The 23,544-nt window shown below is 44.4% G+C and overlaps 1 protein-coding gene across 2 annotated transcripts in view; it reads left to right on the plus strand.

Annotated features, from left to right (window-relative positions):
* Positions 1-17,945, plus strand: part of EPRS1 (glutamyl-prolyl-tRNA synthetase 1) — a 41,346-nt gene extending 23,401 nt beyond the window's left edge. Inside the window, exons 16-34 of one of the 2 annotated variants that reach the window (XM_069954204.1) lie at positions 431-543; positions 706-823; positions 1,104-1,478; positions 2,069-2,290; positions 3,072-3,308; positions 3,756-3,989; positions 4,532-4,806; positions 5,042-5,093; positions 6,381-6,590; positions 6,885-6,957; positions 7,769-7,848; positions 7,967-8,068; positions 9,187-9,342; positions 9,465-9,662; positions 10,606-10,779; positions 13,197-13,357; positions 13,442-13,520; positions 16,751-16,815; positions 17,624-17,945. In XM_069954204.1, coding sequence (XP_069810305.1) covers positions 431-543; positions 706-823; positions 1,104-1,478; positions 2,069-2,290; positions 3,072-3,308; positions 3,756-3,989; positions 4,532-4,806; positions 5,042-5,093; positions 6,381-6,590; positions 6,885-6,957; positions 7,769-7,848; positions 7,967-8,068; positions 9,187-9,342; positions 9,465-9,662; positions 10,606-10,779; positions 13,197-13,357; positions 13,442-13,520; positions 16,751-16,815; positions 17,624-17,774 — 3,075 coding nt within the window. In that variant the 3' untranslated portion in view covers positions 17,775-17,945. The remainder of the gene's footprint in view (positions 1-430; positions 544-705; positions 824-1,103; positions 1,479-2,068; positions 2,291-3,071; positions 3,309-3,755; positions 3,990-4,531; positions 4,807-5,041; positions 5,094-6,380; positions 6,591-6,884; positions 6,958-7,768; positions 7,849-7,966; positions 8,069-9,186; positions 9,343-9,464; positions 9,663-10,605; positions 10,780-13,196; positions 13,358-13,441; positions 13,521-16,750; positions 16,816-17,623) is intronic. The other variant, XM_069954206.1, reaches the window with a different exon arrangement.
* Positions 17,946-23,544: the final 5,599 nt, after the last annotated feature.

Genomic DNA, 23,544 nt, shown 5'->3' on the forward strand with positions numbered 1-23,544 from the left:
TTAGTTATTAACGGGCCCCCATCGGCCCATGTAATAGGACCCAAAAGATTGAACGGCAATACCAGGCATGGTAAACAATAGCATGGGTTGGAGTGTCGCAGCAACTTGAATCAGCTGATTTTCCAGGGTAACCCCTGCCAATCTTAATAATGTTTTGGGCAGTCCTATAAGGACTCTGGTCCTGGAAAAACTTTCAGAGGTCTGAAACCTCACACAGTAGTCAAAGCCGTGTGGAGTGATCTTACAGTATAGTACTGGAGCACAGTAGTAGGTTAGAGCTGTCAATCACTCGGTTGCTCCACCCTTGTTGGGCCATGCAAACATTAGGAACTACACAGCAGCACTGAGCATGAAGACCTTTTAATATGGCATAACTTTTATTAGGTGTTTTTGTCTCTCTATTTGCTTACTACCTTGGGTTTTACTTTAGCAAGAAGAGGAGATGCTGGGAGACCCCTGTCTGAAGACCCTGAAGAAGGGAGACATCATCCAGCTGCAGCGAAGAGGCTTTTATATTTGTGATGAGCCTTATGAGCCAATCAGGTAAAAAGTTATATATTCACAGAAACCCATATATTTTTTTAAGATCTCTATTCTTGGACATGCAGTAATGGTAATCACTGTCCATGGTTACGTTTAATTTTCCATTTGTGATCCAAGAATATTCTCCTGTTATTATAGTGACTTATCCTTTTACTTCTACAGCCCACACAGCTGTAAGGAGGCTCCATGTGTCTTAATCTACATCCCAGATGGTCACACCAAGGAGATGCCAACCTCCGGCTCCAAGGAGAAAGCAAAATCTGCTGGCACCAAGAAAGAGGTAAATAGAAGATGTAGAGGACTCAGACGCCCTATCATGTGTCTGTATTAAAGGGAGCTGTAATATGGCCGTGAGCAAAAAAAAAAAAGTGACACCAGCACAGAGACAGCTAGAGCGCTAAACTATGAGGACATCGCCCAGTGTCTACGTTTATCCCTTATCCACAGTATTAGTGCTAAGTGTCTGATCATTGAGATCCTGAGAATATATGACAGTATCTTTAACCCTTATTTCAGGCTCCTTATCTCAGTTGCGGAATTGTCACTTGTTTGTTTTACAGACAAAGGCAAAACCCACACAATCCCCGGTCAACGATGCCCCTGTCCCAACCCCCGTTTCTGCGGCAGAACCCTCAGTTCTCTACAACAAAGTTACAGCTCAGGGAGACCTCGTCCGGGATCTCAAAACCAAGAAAGCTGAAAAAGCTGAAGTTGACGCCGCTGTGAGTGTTCTGCTGTCACTTAAAGCAGAATATAAACAGGCAACAGGTCAGGACTACAAGCCCGGAAATGCTCCAGCCCAGAGCCCCCCAGCACAAAGTGCCCCCTCCGCCCTGGTGGCCGCCAATAACGGTGGTGATGCCAGAGCTGCCTACGACAGAGTGTCCGAGCAAGGGGAAGTGGTCCGTAAACTAAAGGCGGGAAAAGCACCAAAGGTAAGGTGAAAGTCGGCAAATTGACAAACAACTCAGTCATCCCCAGTGAGATTCGCTGCTTTTGGGTAGGTTCACACTGAGGAATTCTCAAGGAATTGTAGAGGAAAGTTTTCTGCTTGAAGTTCTTCGCCTATTCAGCTCTGGCAGAATAGGAGCTGACTTTGAGCAGAATTCGAGTAGAATGCAAGCAGAATTTAAGCCCCCATTGACTTCTATAGGATTCCTCTTGCAGAATCCGCCCACTCAATTCTTTGGGCAGAAAGCAGATCAGCAGCAGAAAATTCGGCTTGGAAATTCTGCAGTGTGAACAACAGAGCGGAAATCCCATTGAACACAAGCTCTGTACATATTTTACGGGAGTAATTTCAAGCTGAAATAAGAGCAGATTCCTCTTCAATTCCTCACCTATTTCTCAGAGTGAACCTACCCTTTTAGCGACTTTTCACTCTTCCTTGTGGAAAGGGGTTCAGATGAGACGAGTTATCATCTTCTACACCTGCTTAATGTGACGCTTGTTTCCCGCCTTCACAACTTTCCTAAACTTCCTGTTTCTTTCCTCTGCTGTCTGTGCTGCCATCTTTGCTCCATAGCCTCAGGTAGAAGCGGCCGTGAAAACTCTTTTAGAGCTGAAAACACAATACAAACAAGTTACAGGCCAGGAGTATAAGGCAGGCAGCCCTCCCGTAGCTCAGGCCAGTACCCCCACACCTACTCCCTCTAGTCCTCAGGACTCAGACATCGCCGAATTATACAACAAGGTGGCTGAGCAAGGAGAGACAGTCCGACAGCTGAAAAGCAAGAAGGCCTCCAAGGTAAGACTGCTGCATGCTATGCCAGGCTTCTGTTTCTGCTTCTGGGCTTTATCTTTTATATTGAACAATCCTTGGTTTACCTGTCATTTACAGACACTTTTTTTTTAAAAATGGCATTGCCTATTTATTGTACTGAATAGAATTGTGCCGTATTCTCCAGTACTGCGCAGATCACATAGGCTACAGATTTCTGCAACAATGTCTTCTTGCCTTCTTCAGTTTACCTTAGAGTCACTGTCGTATTTTTTTTTTTTTTTTTTTTTTGCAGAAATCAATAGTCCAGGCGATTTTCAAGATACTTTGTAATTGGGTTTATTAGCCAAATATGCCATTATCTGTATTTAAAAAGCCTTTTCCATCCACTGCAAAAAATCAGGAAATTGTGATTTGTTGCATCAGACGTACCCAGTCTGTTCTAGGGAGGGGGGAGGAAGCCGGTAGCAGAAAGCTGAGAACAGAGGATTACAGGCACGGAGCTGGGTGACAGCTGTAATCAGAGCTCAGAGAGGTCAGTGGTGACTGTCAGAGGAGATAAAGGGTGAGGTATTTGTAGATTAACTCTGTGTTGCCCTGTTTTGGTCTTTTATTTAGCTCTCTCCATAGGAGAACAATGAAGACAGGGGGGAGAGCTTCAAACTGTTTTTTCATGATAAAAATGCATTTTCGGCTAATAAACCTAATAACAAAGTTTCTTAAAATTGCCTGGACTATTGATTTCTGCAAAAAGAAATTTCACGACAGTGACACTTTAAGATTTGCTTCTTCTCTCTTCCGGATTTAGGAGGAAGTAGACACCGCAGTGAAAAACCTTTTAAGCCTTAAAGCAGAATACAAGCAGCTGACAGGGCAGGAGTACAAGCCGGGGTGCCCCCCTCCTTCCCAGTCTTCTAGCACATCCGTCCCTCCAACAACCTGTAGTCAATCGGCTCCCACATCCAATGACAGTACCAGTCTGTACCACAAGGTGGCGCAGCAAGGCGAGCTTGTCCGCAAGCTTAAGTCCGAGAAGGCTCCTAAGGTAAAGCATGTGTAGTCCGTCTGTAATGAAACACGTCATGCATTGTATGTTAGGTTCTGTTTTTATGTAGAGTTTCAGTGAACAGGCGTTTCACTGTCATTGGATGAATTATCAGTCACTACACCGGCCCTCTTGTTTTAAGGTTGGCACAGTGAGAGCGCTCTGCCCCATAAGGAGGGGCCCTGCATAGAAGACTCCTCTCTCTGTGCCATTCCTATTATCCAGTAAGACTGTGTTCCACATGCATGCATCGGAGGCCATGCTGTCTTGCACTCTCCAATGGCTGCGCAATAATACCGGGATTGTCGGCAACACTGTGTGACCATTGGAAGAACACAAGGGGATGTGGTTTAGATGCCAGCCCAAGCCATATAGACATTGGTTGTGAAGTTGTGTGGACTCTTTGCCCAGGATTGGATAACATCATAATTTTGTACTGTATTACAGGACAAGGTGGACGAGGCAGTAAAAGCCCTGCTAGCTCTCAAGACCGAATACAAAGAAAAGACCGGGCAGGAGTACAAGCCTGGACAGCCGCCTGTAAGTGCAGCTGTGGAGAAACCTGTAAAAGCTCAGGAACATGGCTCCCAGTCTTCTCAGGAGGCCGAGGAGGAGCTGGTTAACAGGGTTGTCAAGCAGGGAGACGAGGTTCGGAAACTAAAGAGCGAAAAAGCTCCGAAGGTAAGAAAGGTTTATGGAATGAAATCTTTGGCTTCTGTGCCATATGTGTTGCTGTGAATGCTCCGCACTACCTTTCACAGTAATCTGATATGTCTAGAGTCTGACTGTTTCTGCTCCAGCTACTTTTACTGAGCTTGCAGGTTACCTGCTGGGTATGCAGTAGACATAGTTGGAGATCAATGCATGTATTAAACTGAATGATAAACCTGTATGCGGAGAGCTCCACCTAGAGGCAGTTGCAGGCTTCCAGAATGAGATAGATCTAGATCTATCTATATATCTATTTTATTCTGGACGCCTGCAGCTGCCTCTAGGTGGAGCTCTCTGCATACAGGTTTATCATTCATTTTAATGCATGCATTATATATATATATATATATATATATATATATATATATATATATATATATATATATATATATATAAAAATTATATTTATTGTGTGTGTATAATATAATTTTTATTTTTATTTTTTTTCATACTATTCCCTTTACTAGTGCTTTTATCTTTCCTCGGGATTTGACACAGCTTTTTATCCCCAGGAAAAGGTTGATGCTGCAGTGAAGCAGCTCATTGACTCTGTGCTTCTGCTGGCCCAGACCGGAACAGAGTCTAAACCACTGACTGCGACAGGATCTGAGGATAAAAAACCTAAAGAAGACAAGAAGCAGAAGGAGAAAGAGAACAAGTCTGAAAAGCAGAACAAGCAGACAAAGCAGGGAGAGGGTCAGAAGAAGAAGGATGGAGGCAAAGAGGCTGGAAGTGGGGCGTCTGGCGGAGGGGCTGGGGACGGGCAGGGCCCCAAGAAACAGACCAGGTACAGCTAGTTCTCTCTTGTTTTGATGGACGTATTTCAGCTTTATATTCACGTCTCACTTAGTATATTACATCAAAAGGATCTCTGCGTATATCAAAGCTGCGTTCCTTTATACAGTCCTGACATGGTTCCCTTTTAACAGGGTTGCCCGTATCCATGTATCCTCTGATGCTGCCAGTGTTTAATGTGTTTGTGCGGTTTTATGTTTATAATTTTTGGTGTATTTCTTGTTTAGGCTGGGGCTGGAAGCTAAGAAAGAGGAAAACCTCGCTGACTGGTACTCCCAGGTAAGAAGTTGCGTCTTTAACTACTAGAGATGAGCGCAAATCGAGTCCAAGCGTGCAACATTTGATTACCGGTGGCTGAAGAAGTTGGATGTAGTCCTAAGGAGTCCTGGAGAACATGGATACAGCCTATGGCCTATGTTCACTTAACCTATAAACAACGGCCATTGTTTGTTTTAAATGAAAATTGTATTGAAGTCTATTGACACCGGCCGGAAATAATTGACATGATCATTTCGACAACCGTAGCAAACAACGGCCCTTCAATACATTGTGTGAAACAACGGCCATTGTTTGCATTGACTTCCATGCAAATCATTACATTATGAAAAGAAAGTTTGTTTTGTAAACTGAAAATGGACGTTCTTTTCATAACAAGTATGTTGTGTGAGCGTAGCCTATGGCTGTATGTTTTCCCAGCTGCATCAAACAACTTAAGCCACTGGTATTCAAATGCTGATTGATCCGACTAGAGCACGCGAGTTGTGCTCATCTCTCTTTGCTATCTATCTCTAGTACAGGACAGTAGTATACATGTATATAAGGCGCTGCTTTTATTTACTGTGCTGTAAAATGTTCCAGATATGTGCAGCTGTATATTTGTACAATCGCACATTTCCGCTTCTGGGTGCATGCACACTGCGCAATGGAGATGAATAACCCGTCGCACAATCTGCAGCTCGCACCCGCCGGTGGACTGATGCAGGCGTGCGCGTAGTCATTGTCCGTCCAAAGAATGAACCTGTTGCATGTCATGGATTTCACCACTTTCAATGTAGCAGTGGTGAAATCAGGCCGATTCGTCAGATTTTCGCTCTGTGTAATAAAGACAGTGGTCAGCAGGTGAAAAGGATCATCAGCTGATCATGTCTTTTGGTCCTGCCTAAAAATCATCAGCCATCGGGTGCGCATCACTATGTGAAATAGCGACGACTGATGACTGTGTAAAAAATAAATAAACCTTATACCTACCTGTCTAAACTCCCCGGCGGTGGTCTCACTTCTGCCTGCCTCCGCCGCTGAAGCTTTTACTTAAAGTGCCAGACTGCTCAGCCAATCACTGTCTGTGTTTCTGTCCTGTCTCGGGCAGCGATTGGCTGAGTGGCCTGTCACATCAGTGGGGAGTGGGCAGAAGACCTGCGAGCGTGGAGAGGTATGTATATGGTTATCATTTTACACATAAGGCAACGACTGCACTGACATCACTAACAATATATGGCCCTTAGGTTTAGTTTTGGCTTAGTTTTGTACAGAGAATGTTTTCACTGCAGAATTTTCTGGGTCCCACAGGTGATCACAAAGTCGGAGATGATTGAGTATTACGATGTCAGCGGGTGCTACGTGCTGCGGCCGTGGGCCTTTGCCATCTGGGAATCCATTAAAGAGTTTTTCGATCGTGAGATAAAGAAGTTGGGTGTAGAAAACTGCTACTTCCCGATGTTCGTCTCTCAGGCGGCACTGGAGAAAGAGAAGACTCACATTGCTGACTTTGCCCCAGAGGTATGGGAAACCGAAATCTACCAATATACATGATATTATTGTCCGCCATCTCTCACGATTTCCCCCATACACATGAACCCTAGTCTATGTATTTCAGTGTCTTAGGAGATTGTGGTTTACTTTTGATGACACTGGGTGGAATCCACTATTGTATAATTAAGAGAGTGCATCTTATTCAGGTCGTTTCCTTTTTATTATTGGAAACAATGAAGCCATGAAATCCTCCCTGCTGTATAAGCTTTGCCATAGACCGTACACATGTTCTTGCACTATTCTAACGCTATTCGTTTGCAGGTCGCCTGGGTCACCAGATCAGGGAAGACTGAACTAGCAGAACCTATTGCTGTGCGGCCAACAAGTGAAACTGGTAAAGAACCATTGTAAAAAGCAACACCATAATACTAATGTATGTGAATTTACTTTGCTGGTCCAAAAAGAGTTTACCTGGCCCTGTTGTGAGTAATAAGATTATAGCTCTTGGTCAGAGCCATAATGTGACCACCTGCTTCATCAGACCTGTAGGTACAGAGGTGTTCTGCCGTTGTGTAGCGTTGCTTCTAGACTTGGCAGTCAGAGCTAGACTGAGGGTAACAGTGTGCGCACTGCAGACGCAGCTCTGTCATCTCCTGGTATTACCTGTACTTAGTACCAACCAGTGGTAACAGTCTCCTACTGGTGGTCTTAGTCTAGATCAGGGATGGGGAACCTTTGGCCCTCAAGCTGTTGCAAAACTACACTTGACGACATGCCTGCTTCGCTACAGCTGTCCAGGCATGATGGGAATTGTAGTTTTGCCACAGCTGGAGGACTGAAGGTTCCCCATAGCTGGTATAGATCAAAATTTCTTCACCCGGATTCCATGTCTCTTTGCATCAGGAACAACATCTTGTATACCTGTTTAGTAGAGCTAGAGAGCATCAGTGGCAGCGAGGGACAGTGCTTCTATGCTACTGCCTGTACACAGCTACAGTGCCACATGCTTGTAGGAAGGGCACTTTAGAAACGGGCCATCATAGGGTGATAGAATACAAAAATATTTAAATCACTTATATTAAAGGGAAAAAAAACTGTGTGACTTTTGATGTGTCTGTGATGTCTCTTCGGCATGTCAAAAGTTTTTTGTACCAAGTGACACTTTAAGACCAATGGGAGGTATTTAACCTTTTGTTTTCTTCCAGTGATGTATCCTGCCTACGCTAAATGGGTGCAATCTCATCGTGACCTCCCTATAAAGCTGAACCAGTGGTGCAATGTTGTGGTACGTACAACTACTCTATCTACTTCTGCTGATGTGTAGCCTATGATTTGGTGACCGTAGGACTAGGATGTATATGTTGTCCTCTCTAACCTGTGTAAATCTTGTCTGTATCTTTCAGAGGTGGGAGTTCAAACATCCTCAGCCTTTCCTCCGCACCCGGGAGTTCCTGTGGCAGGAGGGGCACACCGCCTTTGCTACATACGAGGAGGCTGCAGAGGAGGTATGCCAAGCTGATCTGTTCTACGACCTTTAACAAATGCCATAAGAATAACTAAACAGATGTGTCTGAGAAAAGACTGCTGCTTCTGTTTTGCCTAACAGATGTCTTGGTAAAAGATAGCTGCTTAGGGGAACAGTATTTAGCATTAGAGTGGATATCTGGCCCACCTACTCCTCTTAAAGTTAGCCTTAGATTGGGGGATGCTGTACTAGGTGGATCGAATCAAAGGGGTTATCCAGCGCTACAAAAACATGGCCACTTTCTTCCAGAGACAGCCCCACTCTTGTCTCCAATTTGGGTGGGGTCTGCCCCTTAGTTCCATTGAAGTGAATGGAGCTTAATTTCAAACCGCACCTGAACTGGAGACAAGAGTTGTCTTGTCTCTGGAAGAAAGTGGCCATGTTTTTGTAGTGCTGGATAACCCCTTTAACGAGGTAGGTGTAGTGTCTTCATCTGTCCATTAGATGGCAGCATTACCCTCTTCTCACACTGCTTACCTGTTGTCTTGATCTCCAATCCATTTGCCAAGTGTCCTTATTTCACCCAGCTCAGCTCATTCCTATAGAGTCTTGTAAATGGAGTTTTGCCCAAGTCCAGATATACAAGGGGTTTCATTATTATTCGCCTCAGGCGTCACATTAGATTTTTTTTTTTCTTTTTCGGTCACATCACTATAAATAAATACAGCTTCTTCTTTGTAGGACGTGTTCATGAAGTCACTTTTTGAAATTTAATCTAATAAAAAGGTCCCAGGTGCCCCATTTTTTTTAGAATACATTACAAGAGATTTAGAGATCCTGGCTGTTTAATCCCCTAGATTCCACAGTCAATAGCAACTTTAGCATATAGATGGTTGAAAACTGTGGCAGCCCTCCTAATCTAGTGACACTGGGTGTAGAAGGCGATTGGCTAATGATAATTCACTTATTCATTTTCCACTATGTATGTTTTTGTATAGTTGTAATAGTACGGACTGGCAGAATAAAGTTACCTTGTCAGTTACTGCAGCTACCCAACATACAGCTGCCATAAGGGTAGTGACTCTACGAATGGTATTAATGGCAAAAAACAGGGGTTTAGTGTTGCTGGTAACTCTATCCTACTGTTGATGGCTGCAGGTCCTGCAGATTCTGGATTTCTACGCCCGGATCTATGAGGACCTCTTGGCAATTCCTGTAGTAAAAGGAAGGAAGACAGAGAAAGAGAAGTTTGCGGGAGGCGACTACACGACCACGGTAGAAGCGTTCATCTCCGCCAGCGGCCGTGCCATACAGGTCGGTTTTTGTGATATCACATTAGGGAGGAAGTCTTGCCAATTCTCTTCCCCATCTTTCGTATTTCGTCTGTCTTGACTGTTAGTAAAACTCCTCCTCATTTCTACTGTTCTTTCTTACAGGGTGCCACATCACATCATCTTGGACAAAACTTCTCCAAAATGTTTGAGATAACATTTGAAGATCCTAAAAAACCAGGAGAAAAGCAGTACGCCTTCCAGAACTCTTGGGGTCTCACCACCAGGACGATTGGAGTCATGACTATGGTTCATGGAGACAACATGGGGCTGGTGCTGCCACCCCGAGTAGCCTGTGTCCAGGTGAGGCAGCACCGTTATAGGAATGTCTGGGTGCGCCTCCAACAGGCTGAACCACTGCCCGTATAAAGTCCACCAATCCAGATGGCAGCACTCAAAGTTGTGCGAAATTTAAGTGTGTGTTCCAACAGTTGCAGCGTTTCAACCTTACAATCAGGTCTTTCTCATACGTAACCAAAGTGTCAAAAATCACTTTTTAGCAGGAATTGGGTAGGGAATAACTTGCATATTGCTGGTGGTCTGGCCATGTAGATCCCCACTAATTGCCAAAATCTGTAACAGAGCCCCAAATAAACAGAGTGGGCCGCACCTGTGGGACTGTTGTTCATTCTCAGTGAGCTCTCCAAACGCACTGTGTGACATTCAGCAAACTTAGGGTAGTATTCCATGGCCGATGGGGGCCCGATCAATAATGTAAACGAGCACCGATCTGCTAGACTACTTAGGCTGGGTGATAGAACCAAAATCTTAAATCGCTATGTATTTTTTTATTTTGTACTAAATCTCTCCCTCTCTGTACCCATCCCTACTCTTCCCTGCAGTGACCTCCCAAATATCATCATTCCAGTGTCTGTATATACTGTGGCAGGTCTTCATGTACAGTGGTGTAATTCCCCCTTCACCCCGGTGTACTCACACATTCATATAAGCTGCGGGACGACGGGGGGTGGTTATATGGATGACTGAATACGCGGCCAGCTGGGTTGGTGACGTCACTGCACCAAATAAATGATGTACAAAATGAGAGAGCTGAAATGGCTATAGATACCAGTGACACATATATTATATTATTTAGCAAGACAAGTTTATTAGAGACATGTTAAAGTAGCTGGGAAACCCCCTTTAATTCTGTCGGGCTTTGTTGCAGCAATAGAACTTGATACCTAAATTGATATATTTGTATAGTCAATTCCTTATTAGCTAATATTTTAATGAATATTTCCAGGTGATTATAATCCCATGTGGCATCACTAACACGCTCTCAGAAGACGACAAGGAAGCTCTGCTCCAGAAGTGCACTCAGTATCTGAAGCGCCTCCTTAGTGTGGACGTCCGGGCACGAACCGATCTACGTGACAACTATTCTCCGGGATGGAAATTCAACCACTGGGAGCTGAAGGTTGGTTGGCTGACATTGACCTCCTGCTGACACCATTTACCCCTCACTGTCGTGCTGTACATTGAAAAATATTTTCCTTGCGTCTATGAGGGGTCATTAGACGGAGGTTTATTACGGCCCTTTATGGCGGTTTCCTCATCCGGTTGTAATCCGCTGTAAAAATGGTCGATTATAAAGCATAATTTTATTGAAAATAACAACTGCTTGCAGTTTATGTGTGACTAATTACATGGTAAATGCTCGCTGGTTAAACATTGAGCCAGGGTTTTATTAGGCGGCCTGACTGTACAAATTCTGCTGAAATCAGAAAAATATTTATCTGCCTCCCAATTTAATTTTTTTTATACTCATTCCTGCACTGCAACATACATTCACCACAGTAGTAGTGGGAGCGGGTGTCCACTTTAACACGTACAGCTCACACCCTGCGGTCTATGGTGCATGTGAGCCTGTAAAGCTGTAATTCTTATTACACCCACCGACAGCAAACGGGGCGCTGCAGGAGGGGCTTCCAGGACAATCTTTAGATCATCCAGGCAGCCCATAGGAGATAGCGGCGGTTTGCTGGCACTGCTATTACACGGAGCAACGGACAGCCGGCCCTCCCTATCGTGCATGTCGGCTGATCGTTGTCTTTCAGCATGAACTGTTACTCTAAACGATTATCAGCTCGCACCATTTTTTTTAGGCTTATTTAAAAAATACTATTTATAGAGGCAAAAAAAAACGTGACAAAGCTTTGGCTGTCCAGGCATGATGGGAATTGTAGTTTTATAACAGCTGTAAGGCCTAAGGTTCCCCATCTTTGTTTTAAATGGTCACTAGTTTAAAACAATGTCCCTCCATGTGATAGGCAGTGAGATGTAAATAATTTAATTTACTTAAAAATTACTCCATACCCCAGAGAAGTATTTCACGTCTTGGTCACTAGGTGTCTCTCACTTCTCTGCATTCTGCTGTCCATTGCTTGTTGTAAGGACAAATCTGTCCTTAGTAACTGCTAGATGAGGACGGAAAGTTGGTATGGAGTTTACAATGTGCAGGAGAAAGTGTGGTTAGCCACATCATCTCTCAGGCCAGCTGTCTGTTTGGTAAATACCAGTGTATCTATTGCTGTATGGCGCTGGTGTAATTACCTTATGCTGTCAGCAGTAGTAGTGGCGGCTCGTTGCTTAGTGTAACCCCTTCCTTGCTGTGATCTTGCTTCTACTATTTCTTTCCTTTCTGCCCACACAGCACCATGCAAACCCAGTGCATCAGTAACCCCTTCTTCCCCCACATGCCATGTAGTACTTCACTGTGCAGAACCACATCTCAGCACAGTGCTGGTCAATTCAATACATTTACTCATCCGTGCTATAACGTGGCATAGTGCTGTGATTGGCCAGAGATTGTGCCAAACCCCTAAAATGTAGAGAAATAGTGCTGTGCCAGAGACCAGAGACTATGTGACCGTGGCATAGTGCTGTGATTGGCCAGAGAAGTAAGGAAGTAATGTGTGAGTGGCAAACAGCTCAACTCTGTGCCAAACCCCTAAAATGTAGAGAAATAGCAACATTGGGACTCCCAGGAGCTCAATATCAGCAGTGACTGCGCTACACTTCCACACAAACATACCTCTTGCTATGTTGCTGCCCATAGCGAGACTTACAATTCTTCCATACTTATCTATTCAGTCTCCTTCCCCCAGCTGTGTGTGAGCTTTTCTGTGTCCCCCCCCCCCTTCTCCCCCCCTCCCTTCTGAGACAGCTGGTGTAAACAAGTCCTTGGCAGGCTTAATCTGCAACATTGTAGCTTCTCTGTAATGCTGGAAAGATTAATCACAGTGAGTTGACCTCCTGAATAACCCTGGCAATACAAAGAAGCTACAGTGTTGTAGAAAAAGCTTGCCAGGGACTTGTTTACATCAGCTGTCTCAGAAGGGAGGGGGGAGACAGAGAGAAAAGCTCACACACAGATTTTTGTGTCTTCAACAGAAAGCAGCAGCTGAGAACTGGGGAAAGGAGACTGAATAGATACTAACAATTCCTTCCATACTTATTATCACCATGGGCAGCAACATATCAATAGTTATGTTTTAGCGGAGTACCCCTTTAATATAACAAAACCAGGCAGATTTATATAATCTTTTTGTAATGACAGATATACCTTAGTCTGCAGCATACACACGCTGTGTGGATCTTCTCTTACCCTCAGAGGCATAATGCACAGACATACAGAATTATTTCACTGTAATATCAAATCACATGTTTCCATAGTGGGAAAAGAAATCGCAAACATTTTTTTTCTTCTTGCAAAATGCTCTTTGTTCACTTTTACTGTAAAAAAGAAAAAAAAACCTCTGCATCTGTGGAGATGGGGGAAGGAAATGAACCTGCTTTAGTCTTGCGCCATAATCATATAATTGTCTTGTACAGGGGGTTCCCATCAGGTTAGAAGTGGGACCCCGAGACATGAAGAGTCGGCAGTTTGTAGCCGTGCGGCGTGACACCGGAGAGAAGATGACGATTCCAGAGGACCAGGCCGAAGCTAAGCTGAAGGATATGCTGGAGGAAATACATAAGAATCTCTACAACAGGTAACATACCGCCCCCCCTCTACTATACGACGGATCCTGAAGACGTCATCAGACCCTTGTATCACCAATTGTCTTCTACTTCAGGGCCCTCAGCGATCTAAGAAGTCACATGATTGCTGTCGACACAATGGAAGAATTTCAGAAGCATCTTGATACAGGGAAAGTAAGTGGATTATTTCTTTACTGATTTACAGATAAATGATTCTCCAGTCACCTCTTAGGGCCCTATTCCACGGGACGATTATCGTTCGCATAATTGTAAACTATAAACTATCCAAACGACCGCTATTGCGAAAGACCTGAAATCGTTCACCCATTTACATGGAACGATAATCGTTACTTTTGATCGTTTTTGCGGTCGTCTTGTCGTCCCTATTGCCTTTGTCACTACTGCGAACGACTGAACAACATCTTATTCAATGCGAACGATTTGGGAACGAGCAACAATAAAAATAAGTCCAGGTCTTATTAAACAATCAACGATTTCTTGTTCCGTCGTTAATCGTTAACTGCTATTCAACTGAACGATTATCGCTTAGATTCAAACGATTTAACGATAATCTGAACGATAATCGTCCTGTGGAATAGGGCCCTAAAGCTGCAGTCCGAATGATGGCGGTCCCTTCTCAGCTCCTGCTGCTTTACTCACCTAGTGCATTGTGGGAGCTATGGAAGATGCACAATCTTTAGGCTCCTAGTCCACAGGCCAGTGGGGGCCCGATCAATAATGTAAACGAGAGCCGATCTGCTTAATCAGCGCTCGTTTACTGGGCCTATTACACGGCCTGATAATCGTTTAGCGAGGGCTGCAGGGACATCGTTACCGATGTCCTTGCAGCCCTTGTCACTATACATTACCTAACCATGTTGCAGGTCTTCTCCTGCGCTCCTTCTTACTCCCGGTTCCACGCGCAGCAGCAGCTTTGGTGCGGCCTGCCTGAGCTGACAGGCGGTCCTGGACAGTGATTGGATGAGCGGTTTGTCAGCTAAGACAGGCCGCACCGAATCTGCTGCTGCGCGCGGGACCAAGAAGGAGTGCAGGAGAAGACCTGCAACATGCTTAGGTAAGGCATGGTGCTTGTGAAATTGTCGGTCGTCCGCTGCGCATCGCTATTCCACGCAGCGATGTGCGGCCGGCGCCCAATTTTAGGTTTGAACCTAAATAAACGATCAGCCGATGACATGATCATTGGCTGATCATTGTCTCTATTCCACGGAGCGATAATCGGGCCAATTCGCACGATTATTGCTCCGTGGAATAGTACCCTTAGGGTGTGTTCACACTGATAACAGGCGAGGAATTTCAAGCGGAATCCGCGCTTAATTTTACGTGTATTCCACTGGTAAAAAATATACAGAGCAGTGTCCAATTGTGTTCAATGGGATTTCCTCTGTTCACACACATCCTTTGGGGGGGGATTCCAATAGAGATCAAATCCCCCAGAGCTGAAGAAGAGAAAATTTCAAGCAGAAATTTTTTTTCATTTTCTCGCCTATTCGTCAGTGTGTATGTCATGCACAAAGTGGTGTATTCTTTCCAGTTTTGAGAGCAGGAGAGGTTTTCTACAGGGATTGGCAGCAGAGAGCACTGTTTCAGACTGGAGAGAATACATCACTTCCTGCAGGACATACAGCAGCTGATAAATACTGAAAGATTTGAGACTTTTTAATTGAAATAAATTACAAATCTCTGGCTCTTTCTGGGACCAGTTGATTTGAAAAAAAAATTTACTTAAAGCCGCATAGGACTGAAATAAAGCAGGAGATATAATGTGCTGCGATGCAGGACCTGACCTGTGACTTAATCCAGCATCTTATCAGTCAGCGAGTTCATCAGAGGTGTCGGGTCAGCCATCAGTCATCAGCCGGCCTGCCATGACACTTGCTGGTTGCATAATTTACTGTAAAACGTTATCTTTTTGGATACCATCCATTCTTCAGGTTTTATGTAATTAGCTGCAATTCAAAAATGACCTCTCACCTATGTAGAAGAGCTCCCCCCTGTGTTATAAAATAGGTATGACAGGCAGGGACCAGGATCAACTACGCAGAATAAATTCTACAGCCCCGTTTCATTCCTTCCCTTTTAATCTCAAAGACTTATGCCTACTGTGAGTCTTTCTCTCTTTATATAAAGGTTGTCTCTGTATGAAAAGTTCCACAACTTTGTGATACTTGTGTTTCAGTTCCTCGCCATTTTGAAGAGTCGTTTTCTGTCATGAATGAGAATGCCCTGGTTCATGTTACATAGCTAGCCCTGCTCTCAGCTGTATCTAGTGTAGACAATGCTCTGTGAGCTCTACAGCCTGGACCCCAGACTGATACATTGTACATAGCTAGTCCTGCTCTCTATCCAGTGTAGACAATGCTCTGTGAGCTCTACAGCCTGGACCCCAGACTGATACATTGTACATAGCTAGTCCTGCTCTCTATCCAGTGTAGACAATGCTCTGTGAGCTCCAGACTGATACATTGTACATAGCTAGTCCTGCTCTCAGCTGTATCAGTGTAGACAATGCTCTGTGAGCTAAGTTACTTGCATCTTCCTGATAGCTGAGAGCACAATCTATGTATAATGTGTCAGTCTGGGGTCCTACAGAGGCGCCCCATCACCCTATATAGTGGATATGGCAGCTCATCTCCATATACATTCAGTATGATGGCAGCCAATGGCACCGAGGTTGTTTACTTCAATTATACGAGGGCTTTAGGTTAAGCTCACATCCTACCCACCCTTCCTAAAATGGCCGATACTTTTAGATTTGCGCAGAGATAAGCCTATAATAAAATGCAGATTCCAGATCATTGCTGATAACGTAAGAGACCAAATAACGTCAAGGCCGATCGGAGTCGAGATAAAACCGGTGCAGGAAAATCACCAGAAGACACTTGTGTTTACTGCGCTATGTGACGGCGCTAATCTTTATGGCGTATAATTATAAAGATAACCTCTTCTGCATCCGTATACGTCCTGGGTGTTGTATAGCAACATCTACATCTCCTGGGATGTGGTAGAAAGACTAAGGTTTCCATGGAAATTTCCGTGACTTGGTTGTGGTTAGTGACCAGGTACGGTCATAGCGAATCCTTACCTGAATCTGATGAGACATCTACTCATTTAGGGGACATTCACACAATCTCCTGCGGACTGGACCTCGGAGCTTCCTGTGTCATCATTAATTATGATGTTGGGAGCTCAGATACTGGTTTAATGTTTGTGCTAGTGTACTGACACAGCCACGCAGCTGTGTCAGTACATCAGCGCCAACTTTCAAATAGTATCAGTGCTCCTGACATCATCATCAAACCATTATGCGGGGAGCTCCGAGGTCCAGTCCACAGGGCCATAGCCTATAAGACTGAGCTAATGTCATGACTGTTCTCGGTTTCCAGATTGTACAGATCCCATTCTGCGGGGAAATTGAATGTGAAGACTGGATTAAGAAGACAACGGCCAGGTAGGGGCCCTGTATTTACCTATGGCTGACAATGACTCTTTGTGTTGAGCATCATTTATATTATACATATGGTGGACGTGCGCAATTTTTAAACTAGGCTCAATTTTTTTTGTAAGGATGTGTGTAATTTTTGACAAATTCATCAAGCACAAGGAGAAATACAAATGGCAAAAACTAGATAGAAAAATCACAGATATTAGACTCAACAATAAATTTCCCCCATAGTGTTATGTCCAAGAGATTTGGGAAAAGGAATCCTCAATGTATATTTTTCCCTATTCCCATAAGAGATGGGGGTGGGAGTATTTAAATATGTACACTTTCACTAAAATGTTTAATTGCTACATTGCGGCTAAATTGAGAAATGAAGCATTTTTAAGTATTTCTTACTGTTTCATGTATTTGGCAGATGTGCAGACCTATAGGTTTCCATGGTAACAGACTACAAACAAAAGCCTGTGTAGTCTGATTCTGTTGTCATACCATCTACTATCTCAATGTGTGCGTGTCTGCGGGATTAGACTACGCAGGGTTTATTTGTAGTCTGTAACCATGGAGACGCATAGGGCGTAGTAGGACATTTTTAATTGCCATCAAAATAATTTGGATGTAAAGGCGCATGGTTCATGTTGGTTGAGGGGTAGAAGCCTTTAAGGCGATGGTGGCGCTTGTGAGCTGAAGGTGGCCTTCTTGAATTTGTGTTTATTCCTTCATTCACAAGCACCTTGTAGCTAGAATACAGTACATTTGAGCGTGTTCCGGTGATGTTGATTGTCGCTCACTCATACATCCATTTCTGTATATATAGGGACCAGGACCTGGAGCCCGGAGCACCATCCATGGGCGCAAAGAGTCTTTGTATACCCTTCAAACCACTAAAGGAGCTGCAGCCCGGAGCCAAGTGCGTTTGTGAGAAGAACCCTGCCAAGCATTACACCCTGTTCGGCCGCAGCTACTAGACGGAGATGGACCCCCGGACCCCTTTATTAAGCTCTTTATTTTTATTACCTAATATAAACCTCAGAACAGATTTTAGGACCCATCCTGGGTGTGGGGGGAGTGGGCTGCGCTCTGCAGCTTCTACACAAGTATTTTCTGAATACATCCCGAAAAATAAAAGCTGCAACTAACTTTGTGTCAGTCTTTATCCTTTGTCTCTGATTCCGCACTGGAGTCTCTGTATTGTCGCCACTTTCTATTTTTGGGGTCGGCAGCGCGGAGGATGAAGGAAGTGCCATGTGGGGAGCGGCTTGCTGGGTATAAAAGGGGTGCGATAAGCTGCACACACATCCCTTATTGCTTTCATGGGTAATTTACAAACAAGGATGATTATTGACTCTTGAGCTAATGGTGGCGGTATTTCTGAAACGGTTACTGAACTGTTCATGTGCCGCAGTGGTGGAAGTGAACAGCGAGTGGAGAAATGGCACCCGTGACTAAGGGCCCTATTCCACAGGAGCGATAATCGCCCGATTTTCGCTCTGTGGAATAGAGAGAACGATCAGCCAATGAATCGGCTGATCGTTCATTTAGGTTCAGACCTAAAATCGTCCGCCACCAGCGCATCGCTACTGTTGAATAGCGGTGGCGACCGACTATTTTTGCAAAACCATACATTACCTGTCCAGGCGCAGGTCTTCGCCCGGTCCCGCGAGCCGCAGCAGCTTCGGAGCGGCCTGTCTGAACTGACAGACCGCTAAGCCAATCACTGGCCGGAACCGCCGCGGCCAGTGATTGGCTGAGCGGTCTGTCAGTTCAGACAGCCCCGCTCCAAAGCTGCTGCGGCTCGCGGGACCGGGAGAAGAAGACCTGCGCCCGGACAGGTAGTGTATGAAACAAGGGCTGCAAGGACATCGTTAATGATGTCCCTGCAGCCCTTGTTTCATGATCATCGGTGCCGTGGAATAGGCCCAGTAAACGAGCGCTGATCTAGCAGATCGGTGCTAGTTTATGTCGTTGATCGGGCCCCCATCGGCCCATGGAATAGGACCCTAAGTGATGGGGTAACTGTGGAACACTTGGCGCTTGGCATGAACGTCCACTATAAAGGTGCATGAGGTGGACCAATGCTAAGTTATCCTTCGGTCTATCTGCACCTTCCCCATGGATTCAAATGCTGATGGTTCGTATGGATCCGAAACTCTGCTCAGAAATTTTTTTGGAATTTGACGCTAATCGGTAAAATAAAATATAGGTGACACATTCCCTTTAAGCTTGAGGTCTCCTCTTGGTATCCTCCCTTGTTGTTTTATGCTAAAATCTGCTCAAGCTCTTTCTTGAGATGTCAAGCCCTGGAAGAAAGAGGAGAAAAATCTAAGTACAAGGCTTGTGCTACACGCCAGCAGTTATCACCAGATTCCTGGGATCGTCCCACCTGTTCCCGTCTGTCAGCTTCTCAGCAGCCGATGCGCACAGGAGAGTTCAAGGTTCAAGTGTCTGACACCTTCCAAGGATTGAAACTCATTTTCTGTGTTTGAGTTCACAGCCACAAGGGTTACAAGCCTGTATCCTCTAAGCCATCTACCTCTGCCTCAGATGTCAATCTGTCATCCAATAGTGATGAATCTGGAAATTCAGAGTTGGCTCATGTTATAGAAGATTATAGAAGATACATCCCTTCTGCACAAAGACTCTTTACTTAATTACAGCAGTAAAAACGACTTTAGAGACTGACAAGAATGTCTCTCACAAGGCAAAAAGAGATCAACTTTTTTTATTTTCAATCTATGAAAAATAAAGTTTTTCCATCTCACCCTCTCATTAAAGAACATTTTCAGAGTGTATGGTCAAAACCTGAAAAGTTAGAATCCGGTACGAAGTTTAAAACAACTTACAGGCTTGACACAGGGGCTACAGAAGAATGGGGGACCCCACTGTAAGTGGACTTAGCGGCAGCCTGATTATCCAAGAAGTCTGTCTTCTCCTCTGAGGACTTCTCGATGTTGTGTGACCCTAAGGAGAGGAAAGCCGACTCTTTATGCTTACGTGGCAGCAGCTCAATCATCCAATATTGTTGTTTTTTTCCTTAAATTTTGATTGAGATTTTAGAATTTTTGACAACAACGGCATTAAACTTGGCCGTTGTTGTCAGACAAATAACAATATACAAAACAGAACGGTTACATACTAGCCAAGTATAAAGCGAGCTTGTTAAATCAGCGTTAGTCTATTTTTCAAAACTGGATGAAGTCCAAGGATGCCAACGTTGAATTATCATCTTATTGGATCTTGGAACCGAAGATAAAAAGACTTCATTACAACACGGAGAATAAACTCTTATTAACATCTTATGACGTCTGATTGGGGGGGGGGGGGGGGGGGGGGAATAGGCAGTTTCCAGGTCTGCGCCAAGGACAATCTGGCTGCAATAAGGATGTAACGTATAACTGTTCTCTTTGATATACGAAAGGAGTCTAGGTTAATATCTAAGATTGCCGACACTCGGTTCTTTGGGCTAATTTTTGATATGAGGTCAAAGACCTCTTCCCAGTAATGAGAAATGTTGGGGCAAGACCACCACATGTCAATTTGCAGTGGAGAAAAGTACCTGGGTAGGTGTCCAGGTGCTGCCAAAAATGCCTTCACAACGGGTGGAGTATAGAAATAATATGGCTGATTTATTGGATAAAATCAGTAAAAATGTACATAAAATAAGCAATTACGCGTTTTGGGAGTTCCATCTACCTTCATGAGATTGCATGGCATGGCGCCATCTTTTTACCTCTTGTCTTATAATGTGAGAATAATGGAGGAATAATGGAGGAATAATGTGAGACAATCTTGAGGGATTGTTCCCATAGCCAGTATCCACTGTCCACGGGTGAAGGTTGTGCCCAACGCCTCCTCCCATCTTTGCATATAACATATTTTCATACATCATTCTTTTTTGGAGTTATCAGTGTTTTAATCATCTGGAGTTTCTATGGCTTCCATACCAGTAGCACAGGCATTACGCATATGGTAAAGAAACTTATTTCATGATAATGTAGATTAGGACTTGTTACATAACATGTCCGTAATGAAAACCACTGCTGACTTCCTTTGTGACTTTCCCCTTGGTAGCCTAAAACACTCTTTGAAGGCTATGGCTAGGAAGGGATTGTGGATAAAGCAATGGTCCAGGGATAAAATACCCTATAAAAATCATTTCCTCTTCTTACTTTTTCATCCATTCTCACGGTTTGGCCCACAGCTTGATAATCGCCTAAAGAGCTTCAGTGAAAATAAAGGAGTAGGATTTGCTCAAAAGCGCAGATCCTTCACGTCCTTTAAAGGAAAATATCATAAATTGCCTGGGATGCAGTCCAATTTTTGTCCTTGAAGAAGGAGGAGACAGTACGGTAAAAAGGAACCAGACACTTTTAAAGGAGACCACCAATGATGCCAGGCCCCAGTCTCTACCACTTGGAGCAAGACTTGAGCACTTTGCGACATTCTGGGCAGAAACATCGTCAGCTGCTTGGGCGACCTTGTCCATACCGAGGAATATCTGGCTATTCCCATGTTTTGAGACTTGCTACTGAGGCTCCACGGACCCTTTCTTTGCATTTTCAAATTTTGTAGGGGGCAATCAATGGAGACTCTTAAATGAGTACTCCATTGGATTTTTTTCACTGATCTCCCAAGTTCAGTGATTGTTGTGTTTTGTTGATCTATTTTTCATTGCCCCTGATAGCCAGAATCCTGCTCCACACTGATGAGGGGCAAATACCCCAAAACACCTGTCTGTGGATGGATGCCTAGCCTTGCTAACCCTTATCTTATGTCGTTACACTCGCAAAAGAGTTAGACTGTGACATAGAGGCCACCCTGGTGTTTCCCTTTTTGGGTCCCAATGCTCACAACAGAGCGAGGACCTTAGAGGCTACATATCAGGGTGGTTTGGTGTTCTCCCCACTGGGAGGCACCCCTTGGCAACAGGCTTCTCTGGGAAACACCATCAGATGCTTGGGCGACCTTGGCCATATCGAGGGATATCTGGCTATTCCAGTGATTTGAGGCTCCACAGACCCCTTCTTTACAAACTAAAATTTTGTAGGGGACAATCAGTGGAGACTCTTAAATGAGTACTCCATTGGATTTTTTTCAGTGATCTCCCTGAGTTCAGTGATTGTTGTGTTTTGTTGATTCTCTGGAGCTCAGAAATTTTCCTACAGATTTGTCCTGTACAGAAGTGTGAATATTCTGAATTTATTCAGAAAGATGCTTTGGAAGACGTACCAGTGTTAGCTTACCCAAAAACCAGTTGAGACTAGAAACTGGTCAATAGAGATGAGCGAACCTGGAGCATGCTCGAGTTGATCCGAACCTGAACTTTCGGCATTTGATTAGCTGTGGCTGCTGAAGTTGGCTAAAGCCCTAAGGCTATGTGGAAAACATGGATATAGTCATTGGCTGTATCCATGTTTTCCAGACAACCTTAGAGCTTTATCCATCGACTCGAACGCGAACCCGGTTCGCTCATCTCTACTGGTCATTGATGTCATCTCTCTCTCGAGTTTTTTCTAAAAAGAAAATTCTAAATGAAATCTAGTCAAACCACAATTCTTACCATTCAAAATTCAAACTATCTGACCACCATAGACTTTTAGGATGTTTACCTGCATGTCCCTATCCCAAAGGCTCACAGGAACGTTCTCAGATCTTTAGTCTACCTGTCTGCCCCAGAGTCCTGTGCTCCCAGAATTTTAATTAAAATTGTGGTGGTTCTACAGTAACCGCCTATCTGATAACTCGCGTCAATTCTTTGGGTGGACGATGGAATCCGCCCGAGCGTATAATGGAGCCGTCCGAGAGAGAAGCAGGAGCACGCGGAGACGAGCAGCAGATTCTGCACAGTATTTTCGGTGACAATTATTCTGTGTGCATATACCCTCAGGCAGCGCTTTTCAGCAGGAAGTTTCTTTACCTGGCGGAATGAGAGCTGGAGATGTTCAACTGTATCGTAAGCAAATTGGGTCGCCATTGATTCTAATGAAGCCGCAACATAGCGGGGTGGCGGTTTCCTCCAACTGGGGGCGAGCCGGCCCGCCTCCAGTGCCTCAGCTCGGGCTGATGCTGGCCAATAGCACGGCGCTGTATGCGGGAACCAAGTCGCAGTTAAAAAGAAGATCCTTCCAATTTTAAATAACAGGATGATTCCTTGCGTCTGCTTGATGTCAAAAGATCCACCTGTTCTTACCTAGAAAAACAGCTTTGTTCAGGAAAACTGAGGTGGTGTTTGTTCAGTTCCAAGGCCGAAACTAGGAAAAAGGCAGCAAGCCATCTCTAGTGCATTGGATCCAGGATCTCATACCCTATTGCTATTCTTCTTCTTTTTCTGGCGTATTTGTCACCTTTTGTGGTCCAGCAACTAGGTCTTGTGATGGCAGAGGGGAAAAAAAAGTTAAGCACACAAAAACGCCATAACAAAGATCATTCACACATAAAGTCAAAAATGGCAGAAAAAAATACAAATGCATGAAAAAAATGCACTGGTGTTTTTTTTTTTTTTTTTGCCTGAAGAATGCCAGAGGGAAAAAACGTGTGCGGGCATCCATAGATCAGACTTGTAAAACTGCAACCTTGCAGTCATCATTCCGCACTACAGTCTTGACTCTGCATCTTTAGATGGGTCAGCCTGTGGCATGAATGTGCTTCAAGGAGCTGTATCAGTAGCCCACCTCCCCTTTTCCTTTCTCATTGCTTTAAATGTCCCAGGAGTGTGTGCTGCTGTACGACAAGCAGGAA

This window comes from Dendropsophus ebraccatus, chromosome 15, assembly GCF_027789765.1.
Source record: "Dendropsophus ebraccatus isolate aDenEbr1 chromosome 15, aDenEbr1.pat, whole genome shotgun sequence".
Classification (NCBI taxonomy): domain Eukaryota; kingdom Metazoa; phylum Chordata; class Amphibia; order Anura; family Hylidae; genus Dendropsophus; species Dendropsophus ebraccatus.